The sequence below is a fragment of the Desmodus rotundus genome, chromosome 1 (assembly GCF_022682495.2).
Source record: "Desmodus rotundus isolate HL8 chromosome 1, HLdesRot8A.1, whole genome shotgun sequence".
Classification (NCBI taxonomy): Eukaryota; Metazoa; Chordata; class Mammalia; order Chiroptera; family Phyllostomidae; genus Desmodus; species Desmodus rotundus.
The window spans coordinates 97,527,516-97,555,277 of NC_071387.1; the positions used below are offsets into that span (position 1 = coordinate 97,527,516).

The 27,762-nt window shown below is 57.0% G+C and overlaps 1 protein-coding gene across 4 annotated transcripts in view; it reads right to left on the minus strand.

The window, feature by feature from the left end:
* Positions 1-638: 638 nt before the first annotated feature.
* LOC112304842 (interleukin-4 receptor subunit alpha) overlaps positions 639-27,762 on the minus strand; it is a 39,434-nt gene continuing 12,310 nt past the window's right edge. For 2 of the 4 annotated variants that reach the window (XM_053927346.1, XM_053927356.2), the window contains exons 2-10: positions 20,091-20,178; positions 18,352-18,490; positions 16,724-16,875; positions 15,503-15,654; positions 11,775-11,931; positions 9,174-9,273; positions 7,279-7,357; positions 5,362-5,411; positions 639-4,537 (exon numbers count right to left, since the gene is read on the minus strand). In XM_053927346.1, the coding sequence (XP_053783321.1) occupies positions 3,067-4,537; positions 5,362-5,411; positions 7,279-7,357; positions 9,174-9,273; positions 11,775-11,931; positions 15,503-15,654; positions 16,724-16,875; positions 18,352-18,490; positions 20,091-20,160 (2,370 nt within the window). In that variant the 5' untranslated portion in view covers positions 20,161-20,178 and the 3' untranslated portion in view covers positions 639-3,066. Of the gene's footprint in view, positions 4,538-5,361; positions 5,412-7,278; positions 7,358-9,173; positions 9,274-11,774; positions 11,932-15,502; positions 15,655-16,723; positions 16,876-18,351; positions 18,491-20,090; positions 20,182-27,316; positions 27,463-27,762 lie in introns of all 4 variants that reach the window. The other 2 variants (XM_053927347.1, XM_053927351.1) reach the window with 2 other exon arrangements.

Sequence of the window (27,762 nt, forward strand, 5' to 3'; positions counted from 1 at the left end):
AGAAAGCCTTTGAAACTGTATTCATCCCAAGGTCTGGAGAGGGGAGGAGGGGGAATCTAGAAATTGGCTACGAGCATAAAAATCCCCAAACCCTAATAGCCGGGGCACCCAGATTAGCAGGGTGCCCACTTGCAGCTTCAGGCTCAAGTGTATAAACACCTTACAGCCTCATTTCCACTTACTTCCACTATCCGTGGGGCTCTCAGACTAGGTCGGTGCCCACTTGCAGCCTTTTTGCTTAAGTGTATTTCATAGATAAACTTGCTATCTCATTTCCACTATTCGTGTTTGTCGCCTGAATTCGTCTCTCGTGAGCAAGGCAAGAACCAAGGAGGTCTCCCCAGTAAAAATTTGAGATATGTACTTTTGTTTTAACAATTGCCTCGTAGGGAGTAATACCTGAATGAAGGAGTGAATGTAGAGAATTTCTGACCGAGGAAGGAGTAGGCATACACGGGGGTGGGGGTGGGGGTGGCAGCAGGTGGAGCAGAAGCTGCAGGGCTCCCACACCAGGTTTAACCAGCTGCGGTGAGAGCCACCGGACACTGGCAGGAAAGGCTGGGGGAAGCCTGGAGCGGCGCCCCAGCCAGGCTGGAGTCAACCCAAGAGATGGTGAAGAAGACAATATGGAGACTATCTTTAAGACAACCCATACAACACAGATTTTATTATCCTTTCTTTCTTATAAATGAAAATATGAATACAGGCACATGCAGGATAAAGGGGATATAGAAAACAGAGCAGGGGTCTAGGGCTTCGCGCCCCAAAGACCCTTGGTGTTTCATGCCCGGTGTGGAGACCCGTGCCTGGGAGGGCAAGAGCCAGATTTTAAGGGGATTTCTAAGTCTTTTGTCAAAGAAATTCCAAGAGAGGCCCTGGCAGCCAGCCATTCCACCGTGCCAATCAACACATCCCTGGTGGGAGTCACTTTATTCCTGGGTGAGAATATCAGCAGTGAGGACGTTAACCACTCCAGGTGCTGGCGTCAGGGGGAACCTGGGTCCTCCACCTGTGCAGGGTGGGAGGGCGTCTTCCTGGGGAAGACTTCCAGCGGCTCCATTTTTTCTCAGGGGCTCCTGCTTAGGGACAGGTCACATTTTGGGATTGGGGAGACTGAAGAGAGACTGGTGTCTATTGGCCCATGCTTCTCAGTGGGTGGGGCTAAGTACATTCAGGCCAAAATATAAATTCCTCACCCCAGTGCCCGCTGTGGCCAACCTTATCCCCACCACCGTCCCTGGCTCACCACGCTGCAGCTGGTCTGAGCGCTGAGTGTGCCAAACTCCTTGTGCCTCAGGGCCTCGGTGCACGCTCCACCCTCTGCTCAGAACACGCTTCCCCTAGGCCATCCTGGCTCCTTGTAGGCACCGAGGGCTCAACTCAGGACACCTCCTTACAGCTCCCCGTGTCTCAGACCCTGTTTTCCTCATAGCGCTGTTAACTGATGGTTGGCACCAATTCAACACCAACAGGAATCCAATTCGGGGTGTGGTGAAAAATGAAACTTTACTCAGGGGAAAACAGCTCAATTATGATACAGCACGGCTGTGAAAACAGCACAGGTATCAGGCAGCCCTGGAGCCAGTGGCTGGATAGCTAGCTAGCCAAAGCTTTCTGGCTAGCTAGTTCTGCTCCTCAAAGATCCGCTCCACTGCGCTTCGATTTGCTCTGCTTTGTTCACGTTCTCCCCTCTGCCCTAGCAAATCATCTTCAGTGTTTCAACTCAGCCACAGACTCAGTCTTCAGAGGAAGGGAAAGCAAGTACACTCCTAGTCAGGTCAGGGAGCTGGCTTATAAGGATAGAAGTCTCTGCCCCTGGTCCCTGATTGGTCTGTCCTTATGCTAATGAGGGCTCTGAATCCTCAGCGTCATTGGTCCAAAAGGCACTGTGCCGATTGGTTAGGATAGAGCTGCTCTGGTTGGTTGGAGCTGCACAGCTCCAATTAGATTGAGAAAACCTCAGTCCTTTTGGTTGAAATAGGGTCCCAGGGACTGCTTTGCGAGGGCTGGCTCAGAGGGCAGAAGCCGGGGCAGGCAGGCAGTTCCCTGAAGTGCAGTGTGCGTGAGAGGCCCGTGTAGAAATGGCTACTAGGTTCTGGTTTTTAAAAATCTGAGCCCAAACTGGAGAGTATTATAAGTGAAATAAGTGAAATAAGCCAGGTGGCAAAAAACAAATACCATATGATCTCACCTGTAAGAGAAACCAGGACTTTCAGCCAAGATGGAGGCGTAGGTAGACACAATGTGCCTCCTTGCACAACCAAAAGGAGGACAACAAAAAACAACCGGAACTGACAGAAAATCGAACTGCATGGAAGTCTGACAACCAAGGAGTTAAAGAAGAAGCATTCACCCAGACCGGCAGGAGGGGCGGAGAGGGGCAGAGACGGGCAGCCGGGCAGAGAGGACTGGAAGGACATCTGGAATGCCCAGCTCAGCCGGGTCACAGGCGTGAGGCTCTCCCTCTGGCCTCTGTGGCTGCCAGCAACGGTGTCCGTGGGGGCACAGACCAGCCCCAATGGAGCTGGGTGTGTTTATTCTGGGGATCCCATGCTTAACAGGAGCCCCCAGCCTTACAGTTGTGTAGGGATCTGACAGCAAACTGTCACCGCTCGGTAATCACCCTTTTTCGTGGGCCTCTGTTCCCCACCTTGACTAAGCAGCCCCCACAGCCCAGATCCTGCCTCCAGCATCAACCTAATGAAGCTCTGCTGAATGAATGGGCACCTCTGGGCAAATAACCACCCTCCCAGGGCCTCAATTTCCCATCTGTTTCCCAGGCCTCCCAAGGCCTCCCCTGCTGGCCGGGTTACTTTCTAGGCTCAGTGTCCAAGCCAGTGACATGGCAGCAGCTGGTCCCAGGACTGGGCAAGACACGGGCAGCGAGGGACTAGGTGGACAAAACACGCCTTGCGTGGGCATGACAGGGACAGTATGCTGGAGAAGCCGTGGACCGACGAGGTGGCAATGGCACCTCCGAGTCCTGGAAACCTGCCAGCTGGGCTGCCTTCCGGGGAGATGTTCACAGGTGCAGGCAAGGTGCTCCCAGCAACCAGGGGCCCGCGCCTAGGATGCACTCGTGTGCGTGGGCCCTGCAGAGAGCACGGCCGCCACTTGGGGGCTCTGAACACTGCTGGGGCCAGGCTGGAAGAACAGGGAGGACTTGCCCTCCAGGGGAGCCCCACCTGGCAGGGGGTCTGCGTCCCTCAAAGGGCTCACTGGGGGCTCAGGCCTGTCTCCACAATGGCAGCCACAGCAGGGGCTGGACACGACACGGGCCTGGCCGTGCTCCTCCTGGCTGCCGCACTGCTTCAAGTGGCCGCACAGGTGGCAGGTGAGGGCTGAGTAGACAATGCCACTGCCCAGGTCGTCCCCGAGGGTATCTGTGGCCAGTTCCAGGGAGAGCAGGGGCTTCTGGCGGTCCTTCCCCGTTGTCACCGGCTCCAGACCAGGACACTTGGGGCAGCTGCTTGGGAGGAGTGAGTCCTGAGAGCTGGGAGGCAGCTCCATGTCCAGTCCGAAGGTGAACGGGGGTTCAGGGGCAGGAACCCCAGGGCAGCCAGAAGTGAGGCTCTGGCAGGGCCTGTAGCACCCCTCCCCACTGCTGGCCTCAACTCCAGGTGTGCCTGGGCAGGTGGCACCGCTGGCGAGCAGGCTGGAGAAGGCCTTATACCCAGCTGCTCCAGAAGGGCCACAGCCCGACGACCTGTCGCCCGGGGCACTGCCCTGCTTCACCGCGCACACAAACTCCCGATAGCCACTGGGGGCGGCCACGGCGGGGGCTGCGGCTGCCCTGTGCTGCAGGACACTCTGGCGGAGGACCTGCTCCCAGGTTTCTGGCTCAGGCTGGAGTGCAGTGGGTGGCTCGGAGGGCTGGGGAGAAGAGAGGATGTTGGGGTCCCCTCCCTCCAGGCATTCCGACAGCTGTGCGTCTGAGGCAAGCTCTCCTGCACCTGAGGACGGGCTCAGGAAGTCGCTGAAGCTGCGGTAAGAGGGGTTGTCAGCGACGACGGCGGGCATCTCTGGGAAAGCCAGGCAGGTGGGGCTCTGCGTCAGAGGGGCTGACTCTGGGTTGAAAGGCTCCTCACTTGGTAACTCAGCCCAAGGCATCTGAGCACTTCCACTTCCTGAAGGTGGAGGAAGGCAGGACTCCCCCAGGCCTTGCGGGCAAAAGCCTCCATTCTCAGCCCCGAGAAGGTCCAGGAACAGGCTCTCTGTCAGCCGGGCCGCGATGCCCTCCCTACTGTCCTGGAAGCTGCCCCCGCTGCTCTCAGGTGACAGGCAGAAGCTCCCTTTATCTTGCTCCACTTCCTCCTCCTCCTCACTCTCCACCTGGGCCTCTAGCAGCTCCACGCACTTCACCACGCTGACGCTCTCTGGCGAGAGGATCGTCGTGCTGACCGCCACAGGGCACCACGGCGATTTTCCAGGCCCCCGGGAAGGCCCCTTTCTGGCAGCCTTGGAGGAACTGTCATCCCTTTCCATGTCATGCTCCAGGAAACAGGGCAGGAGCTTAGTAAGACAAGTCTTCCAGTGTCTGCAAAAGCAAAGGTGTGGTCAGGGTTCAGTGTCTCCACTTGGAAAACTCCTGTTCATCCTTCAAAGCCCAGCTTAGTATCACCCTGGGCTGATGTCTCCCTATGGCAGACATGCTTCCTGACTTTACAGTCGAGAATGCACCAGTCTGTGCTACCGCTGCCCTGGGAGCTCCTTGAAGGCAGGGCCTGTGTCTTACTTTGGGGTGTCTGGAGACCAGCACACAACCTGGTACTTAGTACAAACTCATCTATAACCTAAGGAAAGCACTTTGTCAGGGATGATGGTATTTAAAACACTTATCACCACATAGCATAAGTAATGACCAGTTAGAGCAGCTGTAGGGCCCTAGGGCTCCCTGTGTCCTGAAGTCCCCTGCTGTGCCCGGTACAAACTCTTTAGCTACTGGATTGTGGGTAGGCCCAGGAGGCCCTCCGGGGGAGCTAAGGAGGCCAAGGTGGTGGTGGCACACCCAAGGGTTTAGGATAGTGGTATCTGCCACCAGGATGCAACAACTCAGCATCCTAGCAGCTGGCACAGCTGTACTGGCAGTCCACTCCACCAGCCTTGCTCGGGCCAGACTGTGCACTCCCCAGGGGGTTCAGCACGTGCCTGACCCACCGGGCAATTCAGGGGGCTCGGTCGGCAGCCTACCTACCCAGACACTCCTCCTCCTGCCGCCCCTTGAAGGAAAAGTGCCGAGTGCCAAGGAAGAGAAGGCAGACACGGAGGGGGGGTGTGACCCCCTCTCACGGCGGCGCCCACCGCACCAATTCCACCCCCTTCCAAATCCCCATAGGCTATGCCTGAGCTTCATATACATACGGGCGCTTGGCTGGTTCCTGGCCTCCGGACCTCTTCCCCCACAGTGACACCTGGAACACAGAGACAGCCAATGAAACACAGCGGAGAGCCCTCCCGGCCCGCCTGGCGTAGGGCCATGCTCAGAAAGGAAGCACTGTGAGGCTTGACGCCCTGGGAAGGATGTAAGCCTTGGCATCACATCCGAGGTCAGACCAGCTCATTCAGCTCTCTGAGCCTCAGTTTCCTGAGAATTAGTGAGATGACCCTAATATTAAGTTGTTGAGGCTGATGGGAAAATGGACACAGTCGTCTACAGGTCCTCCCACTGCTTGAATCTGGCCTGGCCATGTGACTTGCTTTGGCCAATAGAATGTGGTACAAGTGACACTGTGCCAACTGGACCAGCCTGCTGGAGGACGAGAAACACATGGCTTAGTCACCTCCATTCCCCAGGGGAGAGTCAGACAACTGCCAGACCTGTGAGGGGAGCCACTGGGGACAAGCCAGCCCAGAGAAGAGGCACCCGGCCCGGCCCAGATCCCCCCCCCAACCCTGCTGCTGAGCTGACCTGCAGAAGCAAGAGTACAGACATGGCTGTGGTTTCAACTAAGGTTTGGGATCATTTGTCACACAGCAAAAGCTGACTGATACATAAATGACACTATGTGCAGGACCCTGTAATATACCCTTTACATGCATTGTCTTGGTGAAGCCCCATGCCAGCCCTGTTACATAAACACTGCTACAACCCACTGTGGAGGACGGTGAAGGCTGGCATCAAAGCTAAGGTTGAGTGCTTGGCAAGGCCGCACTTGACTGCTTGCATCTGCAAGGTGGATCGAGCCAGCAGCAACGGTCGGGACCCACAGGGGTTAAGAAGGAGACAGTTAACCGCAAGCTTCAGCTGAATGCGACTCTAACTTTTGCAGAAGAAATATTTATCATTTAGATAGCCTGGGAATGGAGCAATTATGCCTGCAGTTTTTCCCTGAGTCTGCAAAACATCCTTGACCTTTATGTAATTAACCCTTATAAAATAAACGCAGAGACCATGTTCAGGGTCATTGTCTCTCCATCAGAGGACAATGCCCCACCTGGCCCCGCTTTTCCTTAAACTGTCTCTGTCTGTGTCTTTCTTAATCTCCCGTTGCGCCCCCTCAGGGACCTCCTCCCCGAGTTCGTCTCGACAACCCACATGAGAAAACTGAAGCTCAGAGAAGTTAAGCCACTTGCTCAAGCCCACCCTGCAGGGAAGTGGCAGAGCAAGGGTTCAAAGCCAGCACCATCGGACTCCAGAGCCTGCCATAGGGTCCCTGGAGAACTGAGAACCCTCAGACCTTCTAGACAGGACCTGCATCCCCGCCTCCCTCCTTCCTAGAGAACCCTGACGTAGTTCAGGCAAACCACACAGGCCCTCGCACTGGGGAAGCTGGCCCCGCCCTCAGCTCAGGGGCGGCCGCTGGTGGGTCTCAGGGGAATGGTTTGGGAGCAGCATGTGATGCACCTCAGGCCCATGAGAAACGAGGGGGGATTTGCTGGCACTTTGGCCGCAGTTTCCTGACCGTGAGAGGAAGACACAGGAAACGTGTCCTCGCCTCCCTCTGCTTTTGGCTGCCTGCCCTGGTACCTCCCCAGGAGACAACATGCAGATGACCTCAGGGGTCATCTCCTCCCAGGGGAGGGAAAAGCACCCGGGGACCAACCTGAGAGGAGCCCAGTGAAGGTTGAAAAGTAGCTACGAAAGCTGAGCGGAGGGGAGGGGAAGCCTCTGGGCTCCTAACGACCACACTGAGCTGCTGAGTCCACCTCCCCCGAAACGTCCCCGACCGCTCAGGTGCAATTCCCAAAGCCAGTGAGTGTCTTTAACACCCCACACATCCTGAATCCTAGCTCCTCATGCAGGCAGTCCGCAGCATCCGAACCAACCCACGCTCCTACCTGAGACTCCTGGATGACAATGGCCACGAGGGGGCTGTGGGCTGGGTTGGGAATTTGGTCCCACCATTCTTTCTTAATCCTGAAAAAGGAGAGGGAAAGGTCGATTGGTCTCTCCTCCCATACAAATGATCATAGTCGCCAGTTCTTACCAGGGGTCAGAGACCATGTTGATCGGTTTTGGATGTCTCACCCCAATCCCGCGAAACAGGTTCTGTTGCCAACCCCATTCACAGATGAGCAGACTGAGGCCCAGAGGGGTGAAGTGCCAGCCAACAGGCAGAAGAGCCGGGTCAAGCTCCAGCATTCTGCTGCCCAGAACGGGGGTCCTCAGTTGACGTCTCCATCCTCAGTGGGAACAAGCCCCAGAGAAGTAGGAGAGACTCAAGCTGCAGAGAATTCTGGGCTTTCCCATCAAAATCCCCTCCACAGAGCAGTGGAGAGCAAGGTGCCAGGGAGAGGCTGGGGCCGGCCTGAGAAGCTGAGGAAACCCAGGAGAAATGGACTCCTGCACTCTCCCTGGGTCAGCCAGGAGCCATGGAGAGTCAGCTCTGAGAGGGAAGGTCCTCAGATTACCTCTGGATGAGCCTCTGCTGACTCCACTCAGTCAACATGTCTTTACCGAGCACCTACTATGTACCACTCACTTTGCCAGGCTTCGGAGACACAACAGTGAACAAGACAGACAAAAGCCTTGCCCTCACAGAACCGACCTTCCAGAAGAGGGAGACAGACAAACAGATACGGAAATGAACACAAGACACCCCATTAAATGCCATGGATAAAAATAAAGAAGGGAATAGAGAGGAATGGAGCGTGGGATCTAGGAGGGCCTCCCTGAGGAGGTGACCTCTGAGTGGCGACTGAAGGTGGACGAGGAGGGAGTCATGGCGATGCCTGGGGAAACGGCTTTCCCATTCGGGGCACAGTGACTGCAAAGGCTCGGAGGGAACTTGCTTAGTGTGTTCGAAGAACAGCGAGGAGACTGGAGTGCTGGAACACAGTGAGTGGGGCTGGGAAGGTCAGGCAATGGGGAAACTGAGGCTCAGAGAGGGGGGAAAAGACCAGTGTGGCTAAGAGGTGTCAGTGACAAGACGTAGAGAGGAAAACTTGCAATCCCTGCACACTTAATGTGTGCCCAGCAAAGTGCGGGGCACCCCCGTGTCAATCCTCAGCCACCGATGACCCGTACGTGGAGGGCAGGGCTCGCCAGTCCCACTTCAGAGACGGGAGGACTGAGGCTCTGAGCCGCTATGCTTCCTCGGGCTCAACCCCACTGGAAACCAGGCTCCTCCTGCCCTCCAACCCACCGCGATCCAGGACTCCCTTGGGGCTCCTAGGGCTGAAGAAGTGTGTCCTCGCCACATCCCAGCCTGCAGAGGAGGAGCCCAAGGCTGACGGTCACACAGCTGCCGAGCACCAGGGCCAGCACCCGAACCCAGGCCTCCTGATTCCGTCAGGGCAACTGTCCACAGTTCTCGGTCTATTGTCACATGCCCCCCACTGTCTGTCCCGATCATACCCCGGGCACGACCCGCCTCCCTTTGCCAAGGAAGTCCCTTCCTCAGCCCTACCCGGGCCAGCTCATTCCCCCAGTCAGGGCCTGCCCTGGCCTCCCCACCTACAACAGCACCCGGAACGTTCCTGCCCTTCCCCTGGTTACATTTCCTTCAACCACAGGTCACCGTGGAAACGGCTGTGGCTACTTGTCAAGCTGACATCTGTCTCCCACAAGGAGCACAGGGTCCTTGCCGGCTTTGTCTCAGCTGCTGCCTCAGTGCCTTGCACGCAGTAGCTGCTCAACACGCACTTATCGCCGAGCAGAGGACTGCAAGCTGATAAGCGAGCGGAGGGCCTCCTGCCCACTGCGCACCCCAAAGGGGCCGCCCCGAACTCACTTGATGATGCTGAAATAGCAGGACACGCAGACGACCAGAATGACCATGCAGGCGATGATGACGCCAAGCGGGAGGTGCCGCTCCCAGGGCCACGGGTAGTCTGGAAGTGGGAGGGAAGCCGTGAGCCTGCATCGTGCTGAGCGCAGCCTGGTCTCCACTTCCCAGAGCTGGAGACCGAGCCTCAGGGAAGGGTCCTCCCAGACCCTGCATGATCTGGCCACCACCAAGCCCTCCCGCCTCAACCCCTCCTCCCTCCCTTGTGCTTTGAGCCCTTGTCACGCTGGTCCTTGCTGTCCCCTGCTCCTGCAAAGCTCAGTGCCACCTCAGGATCTTGAACTTGCTGCTCTTTCCTGAAGCACAGAGGTCAAGGGCAGTGACTCTGGACCACCTGAGTTCAGCACCTGACTCTGTCCTATCCTCACTGGTGACCCAGGACAGGCCTGCACACCCTCTGTGCCTGGGTTCCTTATTGGCACAGTGGGGTTAACAGTGGCAGAGTTGGGAGGGTTATGTGACTGAATACATTCTTCACCCAGAACAGTGCCCGCCCACCCCTGCGCATCCGCCATCACGTCTGCACACGGCTGGCTCCTTCCGCGTTCACTCCGCTGCCGCCTGCTCTGGACCCCCCACACCCTCTCTGCTGCTGCCCCCTCATCACTCCGCGCCTTACTCTGCTTTTCTTTCTTCCCAGACTCACTACTGTCTCAGTCTAGATCTGATTCACTTTTACGTTTACTTATTTCCTGTGTCCCTTCCAGAATGCCAGTTCCACAAGAACAGAGGTTTCTGTCTGTTTTGGTCACTGCTGATTCCCCAGCGTCTAGCATGGGGCCAGGCACATAGTAGGAGCTCAATAAATACTTGTGGAAATAATGAATGAGTGTCCGGCACACCGCATATGTCCCATACACGCTAGTTCTCTTCCTTTCCCATCCCTTCCCCAGGCAACGTTAGAATCAAATCAACTCAACAGAACTTTCCCAAGAACTTCCTGTGCACCTGGCCCTGAGACACAGGGTAGATACTACCCACGGAGCTCACAGCCCAGCGTGGGAGACAGGTGGGCAAAGAGTCATCCACGGAACAAGGTGAGCAACGGGTGGGTGGATGGACTGGTGGGTGGCGTTGGAGTACCTGCCAAGCACCACTGTGCCCAGCGCTCGAAGAATCCTTCTTTCAGCCCTGGCTGGTGTGGCTCAGTGGATTGAGCACTGGCCTGCTAACCAAAGGGTCTTTGGTTCAATTCCCAGTCAGGGCACACGCCTGAGTTGCAGGCCAGGTCCCCAGTAGGCGGCACGAGAGAGGCAACCACACATTGATGTTTCTCTCTCTCCCTTCCCCCTCTCTAAAAATAAATAAATAAAAATCTTTTAAAAAAATTTTTTTAAAAAGAATCCTTCTTTCAGTGAAAGTTCACAACAGCCTCCCCCTCCGCACTGAGCAGACCATGCCGGAGGTGGCCTCCCCTTCCCTACCTCCCCTTCTTCTTTGCCAGGTAGCAATGTGCCCACCTGGGAAGATCCACTTGTAAGACTTCATTTTATGTGAGATAATTTAATATTTCTATTGCAAAAGTCATGTGATAAAGTTGCAAAGAGTTGTTTTGGGGATGCAGCTACTAAGTGAGGGGCTACATTTCCCAGAATCCCTTGCAGTTATGTGTGGCCGTGTGGCCACTTTCACCAATAGAGCGTGAGAGGAAGTGAGGTGTGTCGCTTCCAGGCTAAGGCTTTTAAGAAGCGGGTGAGGTCTCCCTGCTCTCGTTCCCCTTCTGCTGGCTGGATGCAGACAACGGGAGGGCCCTTAGATATTCTTACCTTGGGGCCTACAGACCTCCAATGAAGATGCAGATAGAATTCAAGGGTCTGGGAACTTGGATGGGACAGAAATGACATCTTTATTTTTCACTAACTTCTGACACCTAGCATTTCCTCCCGTTAGGAACGGAGGGAGCAAACCACAGTAAGAGCAGCACCAGTTACTCAGCTCCCAACAGAAATCACAGCTGTTCTCATATCACATTGCAGCTGCCAGACCATGAAATATCACTTCTGCTCGTCTACTCAGAAAACCTGGTGTTTATGAGAACTATCCCCGGATCTTGTTTTCAATGTGTCAATAAAGAAGTACATATTCCTAGATAATATATTTAAAAATATTTTTATAATTCCATTTCAATATTAGCTTCCCTTGTAGCCCTATGTATTTTATTTTATACACTTAAAAATATTATCCTGAACGGGGTCCACAGGCTTCACCAGACTGCCAAAGGGGTCCACGAAACAAAAAGGGTTCATCATCTTCATCCTAGAGAATGATGGGGCCTCCAGGAGAACCACCCACAGACCCGCCAAGTTCACGTTGGACAGTTACCCGGGCGAGAAATACATCTGTGCAGTGACCTTGTGGGCTTGTCATTACTGCACCCAGCCTCCCCACCCCGGCCAGCACGGTGCGTCACTTTGAGCCCTGTGACCTGCCGTTAGAGGAGTCCTATGACATGGAGACCCAGCTGCTCGGCCAGGGGGAGCGTCTGGCCACAGAGTAAAAGTGGGGAGGGGAGATTCTAAGTGCTCAGGACTCACAACAGATACTCACAGTTAAGCCACGTGACGCTGGGGCTCCACTCACTCCAGGTGCTGTTGTAGCTCCGAGCCCAGGCCCTCACCCGCGCGCGGTAGGAAACCCCAGGCTTTAGGGTGCTGGCTGGGAGGCGGAGGGTGGGCTCCCTGTAGGTCACATTGTGGACCGTGCACTGGTGGGGGAAAGGAAGACATTACTGCACCAGCTGGGGGAGGGGAACACCAGCTCCCACTCTGGCTGCTGCTCCCACTCTAGCTGACCCCGCGGTGGTTCAGAGCCACCAGCCTGGGTATTTGGTTATTCCTGCAAGCCAGGCATCACTTGGCAGCTCCATAGCTGTGACCAGAGTTGCAGAGACGGTCCGGAAACCGCCCTCCCCCCCCCCCACTGACTAGCCACATAGCATGACTGGGCAAGAAAGAATGTTTCCTCATCTGTGAATTGAGGGTAGGGTCCCTCCTGTCACTTTCTGGCTGTGAGACCTTAGATAAGTGACATAACCTCTCTGGTCCTTGATGTCCTCTTCTGCAAAATGGGATCATAAAAGTGCCTACCTCCCAGGGCTGTTGTGAGGATCAAATGGGTTAATACAGGTAAGCCCTGAGGACAGGGCCTGGCACGCAGGGAGCGTACCAGTGATCTTCCTGAAGCACAGGCAGAGTCGCTGTGCCCCTCTCTCCTTTGTGGGCTCCTGGAGCCTCCACAGTCCGGCCCAAATCACTGGCCCAGAATCTCAGCCCCGCCCACCAGCCCCCACTGGGAAGAGAGTCCAAAGTCTGGTGTTAAGTGGGAAAGGTGAGATGATGATTAGTACGTGTTGTCTGCTGCCTTTCGTGTTAAAAAAAATGGGGGCAGGCAGACTCTGAGAGCCCCCCGCCTCGTATCGTGCCCCTGTGGGGTGCCCCTTCTCGAGTGTGGGCAGGGCCTGTGACTTGTTTCTAACCCACAGACTGTGCAAAGGTGATGGGGGCAGGACTACACCTACGTGACTGTGTTATGTAAGGCTGTAATCCCAGCTCGCTAGGACACTTCTCTCTGCCCCTTGCTGGCCTGGTACGAGGGCAGCCTCCCGCCAAGGGCCAGCAGAACCTGACGCTCTCGGTCCGACAGCCCCCAGGAACCCGAATGCTGCCAACATCACAGGAGCCTGGGATGACCCTTCTCCAGCTGAGACTCAGGTGAGACCGCAGCCCCGGCCAACTCCTCACTGCAGCTGGGGACCCAGCGAGCTGCACCCAGACTCCTGACCCCCCGAAACTGGGGCAGTAACTGTGTGCTGTCGCTGTTATGTAGCAGCGGGCTCAGTGATGAACGAACACGCACGTTTGCCTGCCCGGGCGTCCACCCTCTCCGGACGGAGACACGTGCCTCAGACCCTCGCCCTGCTCCAGCCAGCCTGCCTTCCCTCCTGGCAAGAGGCAGAGCAGTGGTCAGCCTCTGGGAAGAGGGACTGGAGGTTGCAGGTGGAAGAGAAACACATTTTCCTTCTAAGTCCTTCTCTACTATTTGAAGTTTTACTTCACATAAATATGAGTTTGATTTTTAAAAACTTTTAGAAATAAAAAATGAAATAAAGTCTGTGTTCAAGATCAATTCTGCCAGCAAGTACACGGCCCAAACCCTCTGCCTGGGGCTCCTCTCCCTGAGGGGCCGGCCCCCTTGTGGCTCTCCCTCTGCCTGCGGCCCCTGCAGTGCCTTCCTGGTGCCAGCAGCTCCAGCAGTTCTGCTTCCACTTGGGTTGGAAAGCATTGGGGACAAAGGTCTGGTGTAAAGTGAGCTGAGGAGAGGCTGCGCAACGAGGCAGCAAAACCTCAACAGACTGCTGGATAAACTGGGGAAGCCGGAGCCCCCGGGGGAGCTGAGGACAGGGTGGGAGCTGTGGGAGACCAGAGCTGGGAGACAACAGCACTCTCAGCCTCAGTATTCCTCTCTTTCTTAACAGCCCAGTCCCTGTTCCCCCGCCCCAGAGTCTCCTTTGGCAAACCACCCCCTGCCCTTCTCAACCCATTTGGCTCAGGTGCAGCTAACCGCAGCTGCAGGTCCAGAGATGGGCATGTGGCTCATCCCTGGCCAATCAGAGCATGGCATCAGCACCCTCTCTCCTGCCCACAGCTGGGTCCATGACCCAAGCCCAGGACTCTTGTGAGGACTCTCTGGAAGGAAAAACTCTTCCCACTGCAGCCTTGGGACCTAGGCCTGGAGCTGCTCGTGGGCATGTTGGCCATGTGAAGGAAGAGCCTGCCTGAAAACGAAGCCAATGCAGAATAAAGCCGGGCCAAGCAATGGGTAGACTCCTGGAAGCTGGGTCCAGCCAAGATAAGCAAATACATACGTTGCTTGGATGCCTCTCTCCCATCTAGGCTGTGCCCTGAACAGGCACAGGACGTGGGAAGACTAATGGACAAAACTGGACCTGCCTCTTCCCTTGGCATCTATGCCGCCCCCTCTCCCCAAGTGCTCTCTGAGCCTCACGGTGCGTGGGCCCCACTCCTGCTCCTGGCCCACATCCTGGCACAGGGCCAAGAAGCAACCACACCTGAGAGATGGAAATCAACACCCACCCCCTCCCTGGCTTGCCCAGGAAGAGAAGCACCAGCAACGGAAGCTGACGTGGGAGCGTCCTATGTCTGGGGCCTGCACCCTGGTGGCCGAGGGCAGGCCAGCTCGGGTCCAGTATGAAGGCACAGCCCAGTGCAGACCCTCGACAGCTCTGACGAAGGGCCTTACAGGCCAGGGTGCGGGAGGGAGGAGCTGATGGGAGTTTCCAAGGCTTGTGGCCGCAGGGGAAGAGGAGGAGGGTGTGTGCAACATTCTTCGTGCCAGCCGTGGGGGCCTGTCTGTCACCCACTCTGCTCTCAGCAGCCCATGGGGTGGTGGCCTCGTTATCCCCAGGGCGGAGATGAGGAAACTGAGGCACAAGGAGGTTAAGGGACATGCTCAAGATCACACAGACCGCAGGTGGCCGGACAGGTATCAGAGCCCAGCGCTGTGGGGCACAGGGGTCCGTGGGGTGCGGATGTCCTCCAGAGGAATGTCTGAGGGGAAAACGTGGCGGCAGGAAGTGGCCTCCACCCTCACCAGCACTAAGCTAGAGGGGCCGAGCCGTCCCTGTGCGCGCCCTACCGTTATTCACTTCCCAGATAAGTCAGCTCTGCGTGTGAAGAACGCCAATACACTCCTTTAAAAAGGGGCCACTGTCTCTGCTGAGGCTGGAACGCAAGCATCGGATGCCATGGGTGTCACGGAAAAGTAAACGCAGTGAGAACCCGGCGAGATGGCTTTAAGTTATGGCCAAACCTGTTTTCTGGGGGAAGGGTCTGAGCCCACAGCCTCCCACGGTCACCCCAAGGATGAGCAGCCCTGTCTGCTCAGCTGAGACCTCCCTCACCAGTCAGGGTCGGGAGGGAGATGATGCTGAGTGACTGTCGCGCTGTGGGACTCAGTCATCTAAGTGTGTTCCCGAAATCTCAGTGTCCCTCCGGCCCCTGGGAAACACAGACGTGGCCCAGAGCCTTCCTTTGCAGACGGGGAGCAGACCCAGAAATAACGTCCCTTCTCTGCACACTGGGCATCGGACGAGGGGTGGAAGGGCTGCCTGGCACAGAGCCCAGGGAAGAGGCTGGGACTCTAAGTCCCTGGTTGCTGTTAGCCCAGCCGTCCTCTCCGTCTTCCACCCCCGGGCCTGTGTCTCCACCCACCTGAGTCTCAAGAGGTGGTGCAGAAACCCCGTAGGGCCCACTCACCGACGCTGGGTCATCTTCATCTGAAACGATGACCTGGTAGGAGAGCCCGGAGTGCAGGAAGTTCTCAGAAGGGTACGGGTTGCTCCAGCTCAGCCGCCACGTACGGGAGACGTCGGCGTCGATTGTGAGGTTTAAGGGGGTCCTGGGTTTCACTGGGGAGAAGCGGCGTCTGGTGAGGCTTGTTGGCCTGCAGGCCCCGGCCACTGGGGCTTTCGGTGAGCCCCACATCCGTGACAGGGAGTCACGGCCCTGACACTCATCCCAACGCTGCCGCGACTCTGCTTGGTGCCGCGTGGACCTGGCCGTGACTGCCTTTCTCCAGCGAATGCAGAGTGTATAAACCAAAGGTCCCCGAACTTCAGCATTTCCTCTTTCATCCTGCACACTATTGGCCACATCTGTGTGCTATGCTATTTACTATTTTTCTTTATTTTGATTCATGTGTTAAGAAACTTAGTGTCTTTTTAAGCAATCGGATCAATATATAATGTGCATCAAAATGAACATACATATGTAAGAATTATTTTGTGGGTCTGTTCACGGGTCAATTTAAATACCCCTGACCACCAGCGGGATGAGCAGGCCCTTCCGGAACTGCTGATGGAGGGGTGGAGGCTGTGAGCTCCATGAGACCTGTCAGAGATTCCTCTGCTGCTTAGTAGCCGTGTGACCTTAGGCGGCTTACTTGCCTTCTCTGTTCTACAGTTTACTAAATTGCAAAGTGGGGTAATAACTGTCTTCTGGAAACTGAGGCTCAGAGGTAACGTGACTCACCCGAGGACACGCAGAGCCGAATGGTGCGCTGAACCCCTGAACTCCTGTCACCCACCCCAGCGAGTCTGGGGGAATGCCTGCAGGGACTCCCAGGGGAGGACAAGGCCAGCCTTCCGGGGTCCAGACTGCCTGAAGCAGCAGCAGAGCAGCCCACAGAGGGCGGAAGGACAGCCCCCCTCCGTTTCTGACCTGCTGCAAGCGTATCTGTCCAACAGGCCTGCTCCCCACGCCCCAGTCAGGGCTCTTAAATCCCGGGGCTGAAACACCTGAGCTGAAGGGCCCGATGTACCGCTGAGCCCAGCCCCATTGCAAAGATGGGAGGACCAAGGCCCAGACGAGAGCAAGAACCCCATCAAGTTTAAGAAGTGGTAAGAGGCTGCTGGGGTCTTCCCCCGCCCCGAGCCCAGCTGGCGTGGGAGCCCCTGAACCCTGCCCGGCCCCACTCACCGTGCTCGCTGGGCCTGAAGGAGCCACTCCACAGCAGCTGCCTCCCAGCCCACAGGTCCAGCTGATAGGTGTCCCCACTGACCACGTCGTCCATCAGCACATTGCACAGGCACACTGTGCTTTCCCTGTTCTCAGGGACACACGTGTGGTTTCTGCAGACACGGGGCTGTGTTAGGTCGTCGTTGTGCACACGTGGGTGTCCCCAGTACATGCCTCGAGCACCCACATGCTCTTCCAGTTTCCTGGTCGTCCCGCCTCAAGGGCAAGATCAGGGGACTTGGAAGCAGAGAGGCCAGGGTGAGTGGTGGGGACAGTGGACCAGGACGGCCTTCCCTGCTGGCCACAGCCCCCAGCACACCCACCATGGACTGTTATACAGCCCTGGCCACCGCCTCGGCCCCAGGACTCCGCTCATCCCCAGGAGCCAGTGCAAGGGAAGAAGCCGTGGCATCAAAGAATGTGTGACAGCCTGCGTGTGTGTTCCAGCCGCCTCTGGGGAGCACGGCCCCCCAGTGCACAGAGGACTGGGGCGCACGCCCTGTGCACCACGGCGTGACCCTAAAGTGCCTCCCCAAACAGCCGGCCCCGCGCCCCGTGGGCTAGGCCAGGGGGCGGCAAACGTTTTCTGAGAAGGGCCAGACAGTGCGCTTTGGGCTTTGGGAGTCACAGCATGTCTGTCCCAAAGACACAGCTGGGCTGATCTAGCCCGGAAGCAGCCATGGCCCACGCGTAAGCGAGCGGGCGCGGCCGCGTGCCAACAATACTATTCACGAAACCAGGGGGTGGGCCCCCTGGGGCTCACGGGCCCCAGTTTTCCGTCTCTGGTCCCAGCCCCCGGACCACGTACAGAAGCACCGCCCGCCCACCTTCGCGTGCCGTGGAAGACCGCCTCTGTCAGCACGCCCCCACTCCAGGGTGGCCCGGACCCTGCGTGCCCTGGGCACCGCCTGTCACCCCAGTGAGCCACAGGGAACGATGGGCCCCACGTTCCACGGCAAACTCCACCGCTAACTGCACCCCAAGCAAGGGTCTGGTCCAGCGGGTCTCTGAGAGGGGCCTGGGGACCCACGGGGCCAACTGCTGTCAGAGTCACACTGAGGGTCACCTGCCATTTTACTCTGTTTCTCTCACAAGCATACCGTGGGGTTTTCAGAGGCTATTGTGGCGCATTATGATGTTGTTGATCTGATGGCATGTGTGCTGGTGTGATCTAACTTTTCTGTTTTAATTCCTTATCAGGTAAACATCGATAGCTGTAAGCCAGCAGCCCCCAACCTTTTTGGCACCAGGGAACCGTTCACTCGCTCGCCGGCTGCTCACCTCCTGCTCTGGGGCCCAGTCCCTAACAGGCCATGGACCAGGACCGGTCTACAGCCCAGGGGCTGGGGGCCCCCTGCTATAAGCTCCCTAGACAAAAGCTTTCGGGGCCCTCACTAACTTCTAAGCACCCGAGAGTCCTGAGACCTCAGGTGTGAGAAGTGCTGGTGTGGTCCAGCACTCCACCCACAGCCACAGGCCCCATGCCTCCGGGGCAGTGCGCCCTCGGGGAACCACAGTCAGCCCCAGGTCCTCCAGGGCACCCCCCGGACCAGGTGAACTCCCAGCGCCCCACTCCCGCACAGGCTTACTCAGAGTCCGGAAAATCCAGCTGGTAGGTGAGGCGGAGCTCAGCGCTGCAGTTGGCGGGGCCGTCCACCCTCCACTCGCAGGTGGAGGTGCTGATGTAGTCGGAGAAGCAGGTGGGCCGACGCAGGACCTGCACACTCCCTGGGGAGACACGGGTGCTCTGAGCAGCCGGAGCCCAACAAGCAAGAGGGACCTGCGCCACCGGGACAAGGCGCAAACCAGCCCGAACAGGACCAAGGGGCCCATCACAAAACCAGGAAACCATGGCCCCAGGCGCGGTCAGGAGCCAGTCTTCACAGAGCTGGGCCAGGCCCGGGGCTCCTGGAGCCTCCCAGCTGGCACTAAGTGATTCCGAAGCTGAAGAAATGCCCTGGAGTGCCAGGTCCATTACAGGGGACACCCCAAGTGCAGCTTTATGTTTTGCGGCTCAACTACTTGCCCTCGGCCAAATTAAAGGGAAAACAGCCTACAGGCTAAGGAGTGCTACCTGCCAACAGGCACCTGCCCTGCCGCGGTGTGGCGGGGAGGCTGTTGTCCATGTGCCCGCTCCCCACCCCTCACCTCTTCTCCACCCCTCTCTGAGCTCAGGAGTCTGACCCCCAAGACCTCGTCACCCAGGTGCCCTTGTCCTCTGGCTTCTTGTTGGGTTCAGCCAATGTCAAAGGGCAGCATGAGAGGCTGGGGGTTTCTTCCAGGCAGTCAGCGGCAGAGCTGGATTTGAACCCGGCAGGACGTCTGGGGGCCATCACGCCAGACCACCCAGCACCTGACTGGCAGGCGTCACCTTGCTCCAGCGGCCACGTCCCGGCACCAGCCCCATCACAGCTGCCATCGATTTGCTTTTGTTTTCTGGGTAAAGGACTAACCACGTCTAGGAGAGTCTTAGAGATCTAAGAAATGTCTGACTCTCCTCATGACCCCCTGCTCCCCAAACCACACCCCTCTGCACCTCAGAAATGACAACTGCGTCCTTCCTGGTTGCTCAGCTCAGAAATCCTGAGATGCCTCCCTCTCTCTCACTCTGTTCCAATCTGTCTTCAGATCTCCTCTGCTGGGCCAAGCCACCCGGCTGCTGGGGCGCCTCCTCCCTGGCCTCTGGCCTCCACCTTGTGCTTGCAGACACAGGGGTCCCTTTTAATGTGAAGGTCATGTCGCTCCTCTGCTCAAACCCTGCAAGGTCCTTCCTGACTCGGTCACCCTGGCATCATGCCAGCCTGCTCCAGCTCATCCTCCCTGAGATCCTGCTCCCCATGCATCTGCGTGGCCCCTCGTCCTTCCAGCCTTTGCTCGACTGTCACTCAGGGAGGCCTTCCCGGAGCACGTATTTTAAATTGCAGTCCTCCCCTTGACCCGCACTCCCGGTCCTCCCTACTCTGTTCTACAGGGTCTGGCACAAACAACACCCCTTTTTATTACAAAATCATAACCATGTGATTCTGCAACATAACAGTATCACGCTCAAGCACACCACATGATGTTTTAGGTGAAATGTTCACATTAAAACTATAAATCACTACACCTGTATGATTACCCTACCAACCACACTCAAGCAGGCCTTACTTCTGCCAGACGCCGTGTATGGTCTTCTTCCTTCTAACGATCTTTACAATGCACTTATAATTAGAGCCATCTGTCACTGGCTGTCTCCTCCCACTACATCGCAACCTCCTCAAGGCCTGGGGTCTTTGTTTTGCTCACTGAGCGTGCGGCCGGAGTGCGTGGATGAGAGGCGGTGACTTACCAGAGCCTGCCGCCCACACCAGGACCAGGCAGCTCACAGGGAACGTGAGCCCAGAGCCGAGCCACCCCATCGGGAGATCCTAAGGCACCTGCTGAGAGAAAGGGACCCAGTTAGTGCCGACTCGTGGTCCCCACGGCCCCCGTCATCCCGAGTGCAGCCTCCAGAGCTCACCCCACTCCAGACACAACTGTGCCCGCCTGCCATTTGAGTCTGTGCCAACACCCAGCCCCCCGTGTCCCCCAGAGGCATGTTGATAATCACAAGACCCGACCCAGATGCACAAGGCCCAGAGTGAGAGCCACGAAACACCTGTCCCAAGAGATGCTCGGGACGCGTTGAAAAAGAGAACCCCACGGCCTGCTAGGTTGGAGCATCCCTCAAACTGGCGCAAGTTCCTAACGCACACCTGCACAGAGGTTGTAGGTCCTGTGGTAAGAAAAGGTATTTTTCTTCGCTTATCTCAGTGACCACCAAATTTACTTCCATACCCAGCCTTCCTTTCTGCGCGTGCGTCAAAACCCTAACTGACCCCCGGAGGGTTTACAATTCCTTGAAGCACAGCTGGGAACGCTGACCTAACCGCTCGGCCTCACGGAGCAGGTGGAGCGGCTGAGGGCGCACCCGTGCAGAGAAGGGTCAGGCGGCCACTCCAACTGAGGCTGCGTGTGTCAGACCGACGGCATTCGAGGCCCAGTTCTCCACTCCTGTGTCCATGTGACCTCGCAGTGCGGCCCCCCGCCCCCCTCAGAGCGTGCCCCCTGCCCTGCGATGCTGGGCTCGCCACATGACTCGCTTTGGCCAGCAGAATGTTAGCGGGGCGAGGCCTGCGAGGCCCCCTGGCACCACACCGCCTGGAGAATGTGCCTGGGCTTGCCTGGGGGACGACCGTGACAGGCAAGTCCCAGAGGTCTCCTTCTGCTTTAGACAACAGGCAGCTGTCCCCCGTCGTGTGAGTGAGGTGACACATCAGCAGGGCGGACCTCAGATGCGTGAGGGAGCCCACGAGAGCAGCCACGCCCGATGCCGCTCCGCAGTGGGGCTGAGTAAGTGCCCCTTACGCGGCCCTGAGGCTCTGCGCCTGTTGGTCACATAGCATTGGCCTGGGTCCCATCAGCGCCCCGACCGGCCATCTAACCCCACAGATGCCCCTGCTGTTCTGTAGTTTGTATCCACGCCATCAGTGGGACCCTGCGCCTCCCTCACTTTGTTAATGACATCGCACAGACATGACCGGGGAAAAAATGAGGAGGTGCAGACACCCAAGAGGAAAACACAGTTCAGATCCCCAGCTCACAAGGCCCAGCAATAACCCCACTCACATATGAACATCCGTCCTTTCAGAAGCTGCTGTGAGTACAGGGAGGGAAACATGAATTTTATTTACCAAAATAGCAGCACCCTCTGCATATGAAAACTTATATTTTAAACCTACTACATCATTAATATCACTTCATGCCACAAAATTTGGAACCAAAGCACTGGACTTCAGCTGTATTTACCCCTTGTGTCACTTTGCTGTGCACGGTGGGTTTCTGGGCCGCCCCTGGGGCACCCCAGCACACCTGTCTCTGCTCAGTGCCTTAAATTTAAACGCCTGCTGTCCTTTACTCGTTATGAACCTTGAGCAAGCTGCTGCACCCCTCCCCCGCTCCCCGAGCCTCAGTTTCCCTGTCACGGGCAGGGCTGTGAGGATTAAGTGAGCTAACAGCTGTGGAGGCCTCAAGCGGTGACCTGGACACAGGCATGGCTCGAGGAAGGTCACCACTTACTATTGCTAAGGAAAATGCTCAGGAGCAGAATCCCTTCGGGTCATGGAGTGTGCACTTCCCCCACACTCCTGGCACCTGAACCCACATGCCCTCTACAAAGCAGTGTCCTGGGGCACGTTCCTGGCCTTGCTGACAGCACCCGCCCATGCCCGCCTTGGGTCTCTGTCCTGGGGCCATATTCAGAAAGGCTGCTGCCGGATGTCCTCCTGCTACTTAGTAGCTACGTGCTCTTCCGACAGTTACTGAGTTTCAGACTTTGGCTGCTTCATCTGCAGCCCGGAAGTGATGCCCAGATCAGGCTCTCGGATGTTCCACCGAGGGAAGGCAGGCGTGGACTCAAAGCACTCTGCACAGTGTCCGGAGCACGGGAAGGGCTGAAGGGCTGAAGGCCACAGCAGGAGCCCCAGGCCCCCCATTGGACACTCTCCAGGGACTTCATCCCACTGGAAGGCTCCACCCAGTCAGGCGCCTCCCGCCCCCGCGGCTGTGCCTGACGCTCCTGCCACCTGCACGCCTTCACTTCCGGCTGCTCCTCAAACACACCGACCCATTCCCACCTCCACACCTTCCCCTCCTGTCCTGTTCACTCATATTCCCCCCTCAGCCTCTCTCTCGTACTCATTTAGTCACAAGGAATAAATTAACCCTCAGTACTCCAGTACACTCTCCTGCACAGCCACCATGCAACCGTCACAACCAGGAAACCAACAGGGATGCACGACAGCCATCGAGGCCACTTACCCTACTTCCATTGTGCCAACTGCCTCCATAGCGCCCTTTCCCGGGCAGGATCCAGCGGCGCCTCTGGTGACCACGCCCTCCCAGTGCCCAGGCCTCAGCTGCTAAATACGACTCTGCTCTGAAAGGACCCAGCGCCGCTTAGAGAAGCAGCCGACTCCAAGCCTGCACTTCTCCCTGGGCCAGGAAGGAAGGAAGTGTCCCAAGAATGCTGGGGACACGTTCAAAGGACACATGTGTCAGCTTGAACGGGTGCCCACTGGCCCAAATGGGCACAGTTGAAGCGTCACAATCCGTGTGACCTAAACCAACGGTAACCCTGGCGCGAGGACAGGGATGCGGAATCCACAGATAGACCCCAGGTGGCGGGGGGACTCTTCTTTTTACCACGCGGCCTCTGTCTCCCCACGGACCTCGTATTAATTATTTACTAATTAATGAGTCAAAACCATTTACACTGTAATTTTCTGTACTTTTTGTATATGATTGTACATCACTTTATGTGGGGAAACTGGCAGGCACTACCTTGACCGAGTGGTCGAAGCTGACATCACCAGGAACCGGACGGATCAAGTCAACGCTGCTCCGGTGTCCCTTCCCCAAGGTCGCGCGTCCCGCGGGAGCATCAGACAAACCTACACCGAGGGGCAGCTTTGTGCCCTTCAAATGTGCCTAGGGGGCGAAAGGAGGGGGGCGAGCAGGAGAACTGCTCCTCCGAGTGGCCGCCACCCAAGTGCCAGCAGCTGTCTTGTTCACCGCGGAGCTCTGGTCCCCACACCGGTGTCTGGCCCCCAGCACGCGCTCGGTGTATGTCTGCTGAATTCAGTCACTTTGGATAGGGCAGGGGGCCCCTGATGGACTCAGCACGGGGCTGGAAAGCTCTCCCTGGGGGTGACTGGGTGGTGGGTCTGTGACATCCTTTTCCTCTGCAAAGTCTGTAACTTTCCCTCCATGAGTTCACAGATGCCCACAGCATCCTGTGGCAGAGATGGCAAAAGTGCCACTTAGCTCCAGTTTTGAACAAAGAGAAACAGAGGCCACGCTTCCTGCCCAAGGCCACACAGCAGAAGGGCTATTGTGGTAAAGTCCTCCAAAGGGGTGGAGGCACACCCCTTTGTCGGCAGTCAGGGTGTCATCTCTGGTCTGCCTCGGAGGACACTTCCAGCTGTGAGCACGTGCACAGCGCGCGCACACACACACACACACACACACACACACACACACAAGCCACAGCCCCACACCAGCTGGCTTCCCAGGGTGAGGGCGCTGCATTTCAGGGGATTACAAGTGACCCAGCTCAAGCAGGTGGCAAGAGGAAACAATGTCAAGTTCGCACCACAGTCATGGATTCCCAACCTGCTGGAGTTGGGAGGAGTCTCGGGGGTCGGCTGCCTAGCTCAACTGCCAATCTGGACAGGGCTGCCCTGCAAATATCCCTTCACTGACTTGCTGCGACCCAGTGTCTGCTTGCACTCCTCCATGGACGGGGCGCTCACCCCCAGGTCATGGTTGAGGAGAGCCTGACTATCGGAAGCTTCCTTATGTTAAGCCTTGGATTTGTGCAAATAAAATCCTGCTTGTCAAGTACTTACATTGTGCTCGACACTTGGCTAAGTGTGGCAGAAGCATTACTTTATTGAAACTGCCCGAGAACCCTGCAAGAAGATAGGTTTGTTACTCCCACTTTCCACGCAAGGGAACTGAGGCCAGATAGGGCAAATAACCTGCCCATCAGGTCCCACAGCTAATGAGAGCACAGAGCTAGAGTCAGAACCCGGGTCTGTACTTGGGCCCATACCAACGTGTGAACGCCTTCGACTTCTCCCAGAGCCACAGGCCGAACCCAACGAGGTGACTGAAAGGAGCCGGGAAAAGCTGCCGTCCTGCTTGTCAGTTCCAAACACCGGTTGCCCAAGCGCAGGACCAGAGCGCCTGACTGAGCAGCAGGAAAGCCGGGGATCTGCGGTGTCCACAAAGCCCAACGAGCCAGAGGCAAAGCAGCAGCTGAGCAGACAGAAGAGCCGACGGAAGCCACACTCACAGAGATGGGAGATCCAGGACACGGAGGCGACAGCGCCCAGCCACACCACGCATCCCTCTGGAAGAAGCACCGCTGGTCTGGGGCTCGTTGAGAGCAGGACAGCTGACTCGGACAGCGCCCCGCCCCCGAGGCCCAGTGGTCTGCGCCGGAAAGGTGCCGCCCTCCTCCATCCTGCAGCCGCGCCACTCACTTCACATACATGTTAACCACATGCCAATTTCCCTCTACACGTTTTAGTCATATTAACTCATTCACTACTCAGAACAGGCCTGTGAAGTAGGTGCTGTTATTTCCCCCACTTTCAGATGGGGAAACCCAGGCACAGAAAGGCTCAGCGGCTGGCTGAGGCGACACAGCTATGACAGCCCGGGACGTGGACGGGGCGGCCAGGCCCCAGGGCCTCAGCTCTTCCCCTCCACCTGTTTACAAGCCAGAGTCCTCACTGTTTGGGAGATCACCGACCTGTCTGAACATCTGACCGACCAAACCCCAAACCCTCTTTCTAAAAAAGTGCAAACATTAGAGCCCTGCCTGGTGTGGCTCAGTGGACTGAACGCCGGACTGTGAAGCAAAGAGTCGCTGGTTCAATTCCCAGCCAGGGCACATGCCTGGGTTGTAGGTCAGGTCCCCAGTAGGGGGCTTGCGAGAGGCAACCACACATTGATGTTTCCCTCCCTCTCTTTCTCCCTCCCTTCCCCTCTCTAAAAAAGCTTTAAAAATAAAATAATAATAATAATAATAAATGACCAACAAATAAATAACTTTAAAAGTGCAACCATTGAAGTTTACATTCTGTCTTAGGGGTTCGCAGATCCTCTGGAGCCCAAGTGAGGACTCCAGGTCCAAGGCCCCTCCTCTAGGCAATGAGCAGACTCTGAGGGTCTTTGGACAGGGCTGCGGCGAGTTCTCTCTGCCCAGTCCGGGGCCCAGAGAATAATGGGATGGGGGCCGCAGGGCGGTGAGCACTTGCTGCAGACACGAGTCACCCCGTCTCTTCTCCAGGCGGCAGACAGGGTCACTTTTAAATTGGAAACCAGGCCATGAACTGCCTGCTGGCGTCCTTCAATGGCCTCTGGCTCTGGCCTCTGGCTCCTGAAGGGTGTCTTCCCCCAGGGGCCACAGATCCCCAGGGGGTCACAGCCCAGCCCAGAGGAGCATCCCTGACACAGAGTCCAGCCCACGCCTGGGAGTGAGAGCAGCCAATCCAAACGGGTGCACTGCGTCGCTCCGTTTATGCAACACTCTGGAAATGACGACGCAGACAGGGAGAGCGATTAGTGGTTGCCGGGGTGAAGCGGCGGGGTGGGGCGGGAAGACCACGGTAGGAGTGGCTATAAAAGGCAACCCCGGGGTGGGTCCTTGTGACGACAGAACCCTCTGCACCCTGACGGCGGCAGTGGAGACACAAGGCTGTGCCTGTGCTGGACTCGCACACACGCCCCTGAGGACAGGAAGCAGGGCCGCCCGAGCAAGGCCAGGGGGCTGTAGGGACGTCAATATCCTGGCTGAGCGGATGCACCACGGCGTTGGGAGAAGTCGCCCTGGGGGAGACGGAGAGTGCAGGGGTCTCTCTGTAGTATTTCTTACAGCCGCACGGGAGTCTACAATTATCTTAAAAATTTAAGAAAATAAACACCTCAAGCCCCTGTCACACACACACTGTCCCTCCTGCCCCCTCTCCCTCCCCCACGAGCGTCGGGTCCTGGGGCCTCTGTGCACTGGTCCCAGCCCTTTGGTCCCACGCGGCCTTCACCCCAGAAACCCGGTCACCCAAGGAGGGCTCCCCTGTTACTCCCTGTCACAGCACCCCGTTTTCTTCAGTCACATACTTATCACTGTCTCTAATCTTATCACTGAGGTTATGGGTGTGAACGTGTGTTTTATTTCAGGAGGCAGACGGCAGAGACGGAAAGATCTGACTGCAAACACTTTTCAGTTTCCCCAGACCAAACAGGTCGTAAAAAAACAGAAAGCAAACAGGAGACTGGAAAAAGGTGGCCACCTGCACCTGGTAATCTACACCACCGAGGGTTAATGGCCTTAATGATGGCCTTTTTGCGAAGGCCTTAAAAATCAGTAAGACAAACATCCTTTAAGAAAAAAAGACAAAGGGCATCAATGGTTCACGGAAGGAGGATCCCGTGCTGCCCCACGTGAAGCAGCCCCCCCATCCTGCTGCCAGCGCGTGAAGCTGGGAGGAACCTGGGTCTGGCCTGTGTTTGGGAATGGGCCCCCTGAGGGCGGAGCTTTGCGCCAGCCCCCAGCGCCTGCGCAGTGCCTGCCACACGCACAGCATGTGCTCAACAAACAGCTAGTAAACGCATGGCTGGCTAACCTCCAACAATAACAAATTCAATACTCTATCTTTAAACACAGATATACCAAACACATACACCAAACTTCTGCCCGTAATAAACGCTATGCAGAGTGCTTATTATGTGCCTGGCATTGTTCTCAGAGCTTACAAGGTATAATCAACTTGGTTCTCACAGCAACTCTATGAGCTGGGGGCCACTAAAAGCCCCATTTTACAGGTGAGGAGTCTGAGGCACAGAGAGGTTAGAGCACTTGCTTGTGGTCACAGAGCTAGGATTGGAACGACAGCCTGAGCCAGGAAGACAGCCGAAGCGCCTGGAGTGGAAGACACCCCTGCTGGCAGAGAAACACATCTAACTCACTCTTTTTATGTGGGGGGAGGTGAGTGGCGAGTCTTGGAATGTCAGAAGGCGGCAGCAGTCGTTGGAGGAGGCTCTTCCTGAGCCAGAGGGTGTAACAGGCCTCTTGTTCCTCGGCTCACTCTTGACCTCAAACCAGCCTGAAGGGCCTGGATCACAGACAGGATGCAGTCAGTCCCAGGACAAGAGGCATGTGGAGAGGAAGCCAGAGACACAGCAGGGGCTGCAGGGGCCTCCCCTGGGAGCCACTGATCCCTGAAGCTCCAGTCTTAGGCCAGCCTGGAGCCTCCTCTGGCCTCCCAGACAGCTGGGCCGGTATGGCAGGGGGCCAGGGACACACTTCTCCCTGAGGCAGCAGCTTTCCCAGAACTGCTGCCTGGCTGGGGTTCCCAGAACCAGCAGCCACGTCAGCAGCCCAACCCAGGACAGTGAGGCAGGCCAGGCCAGAG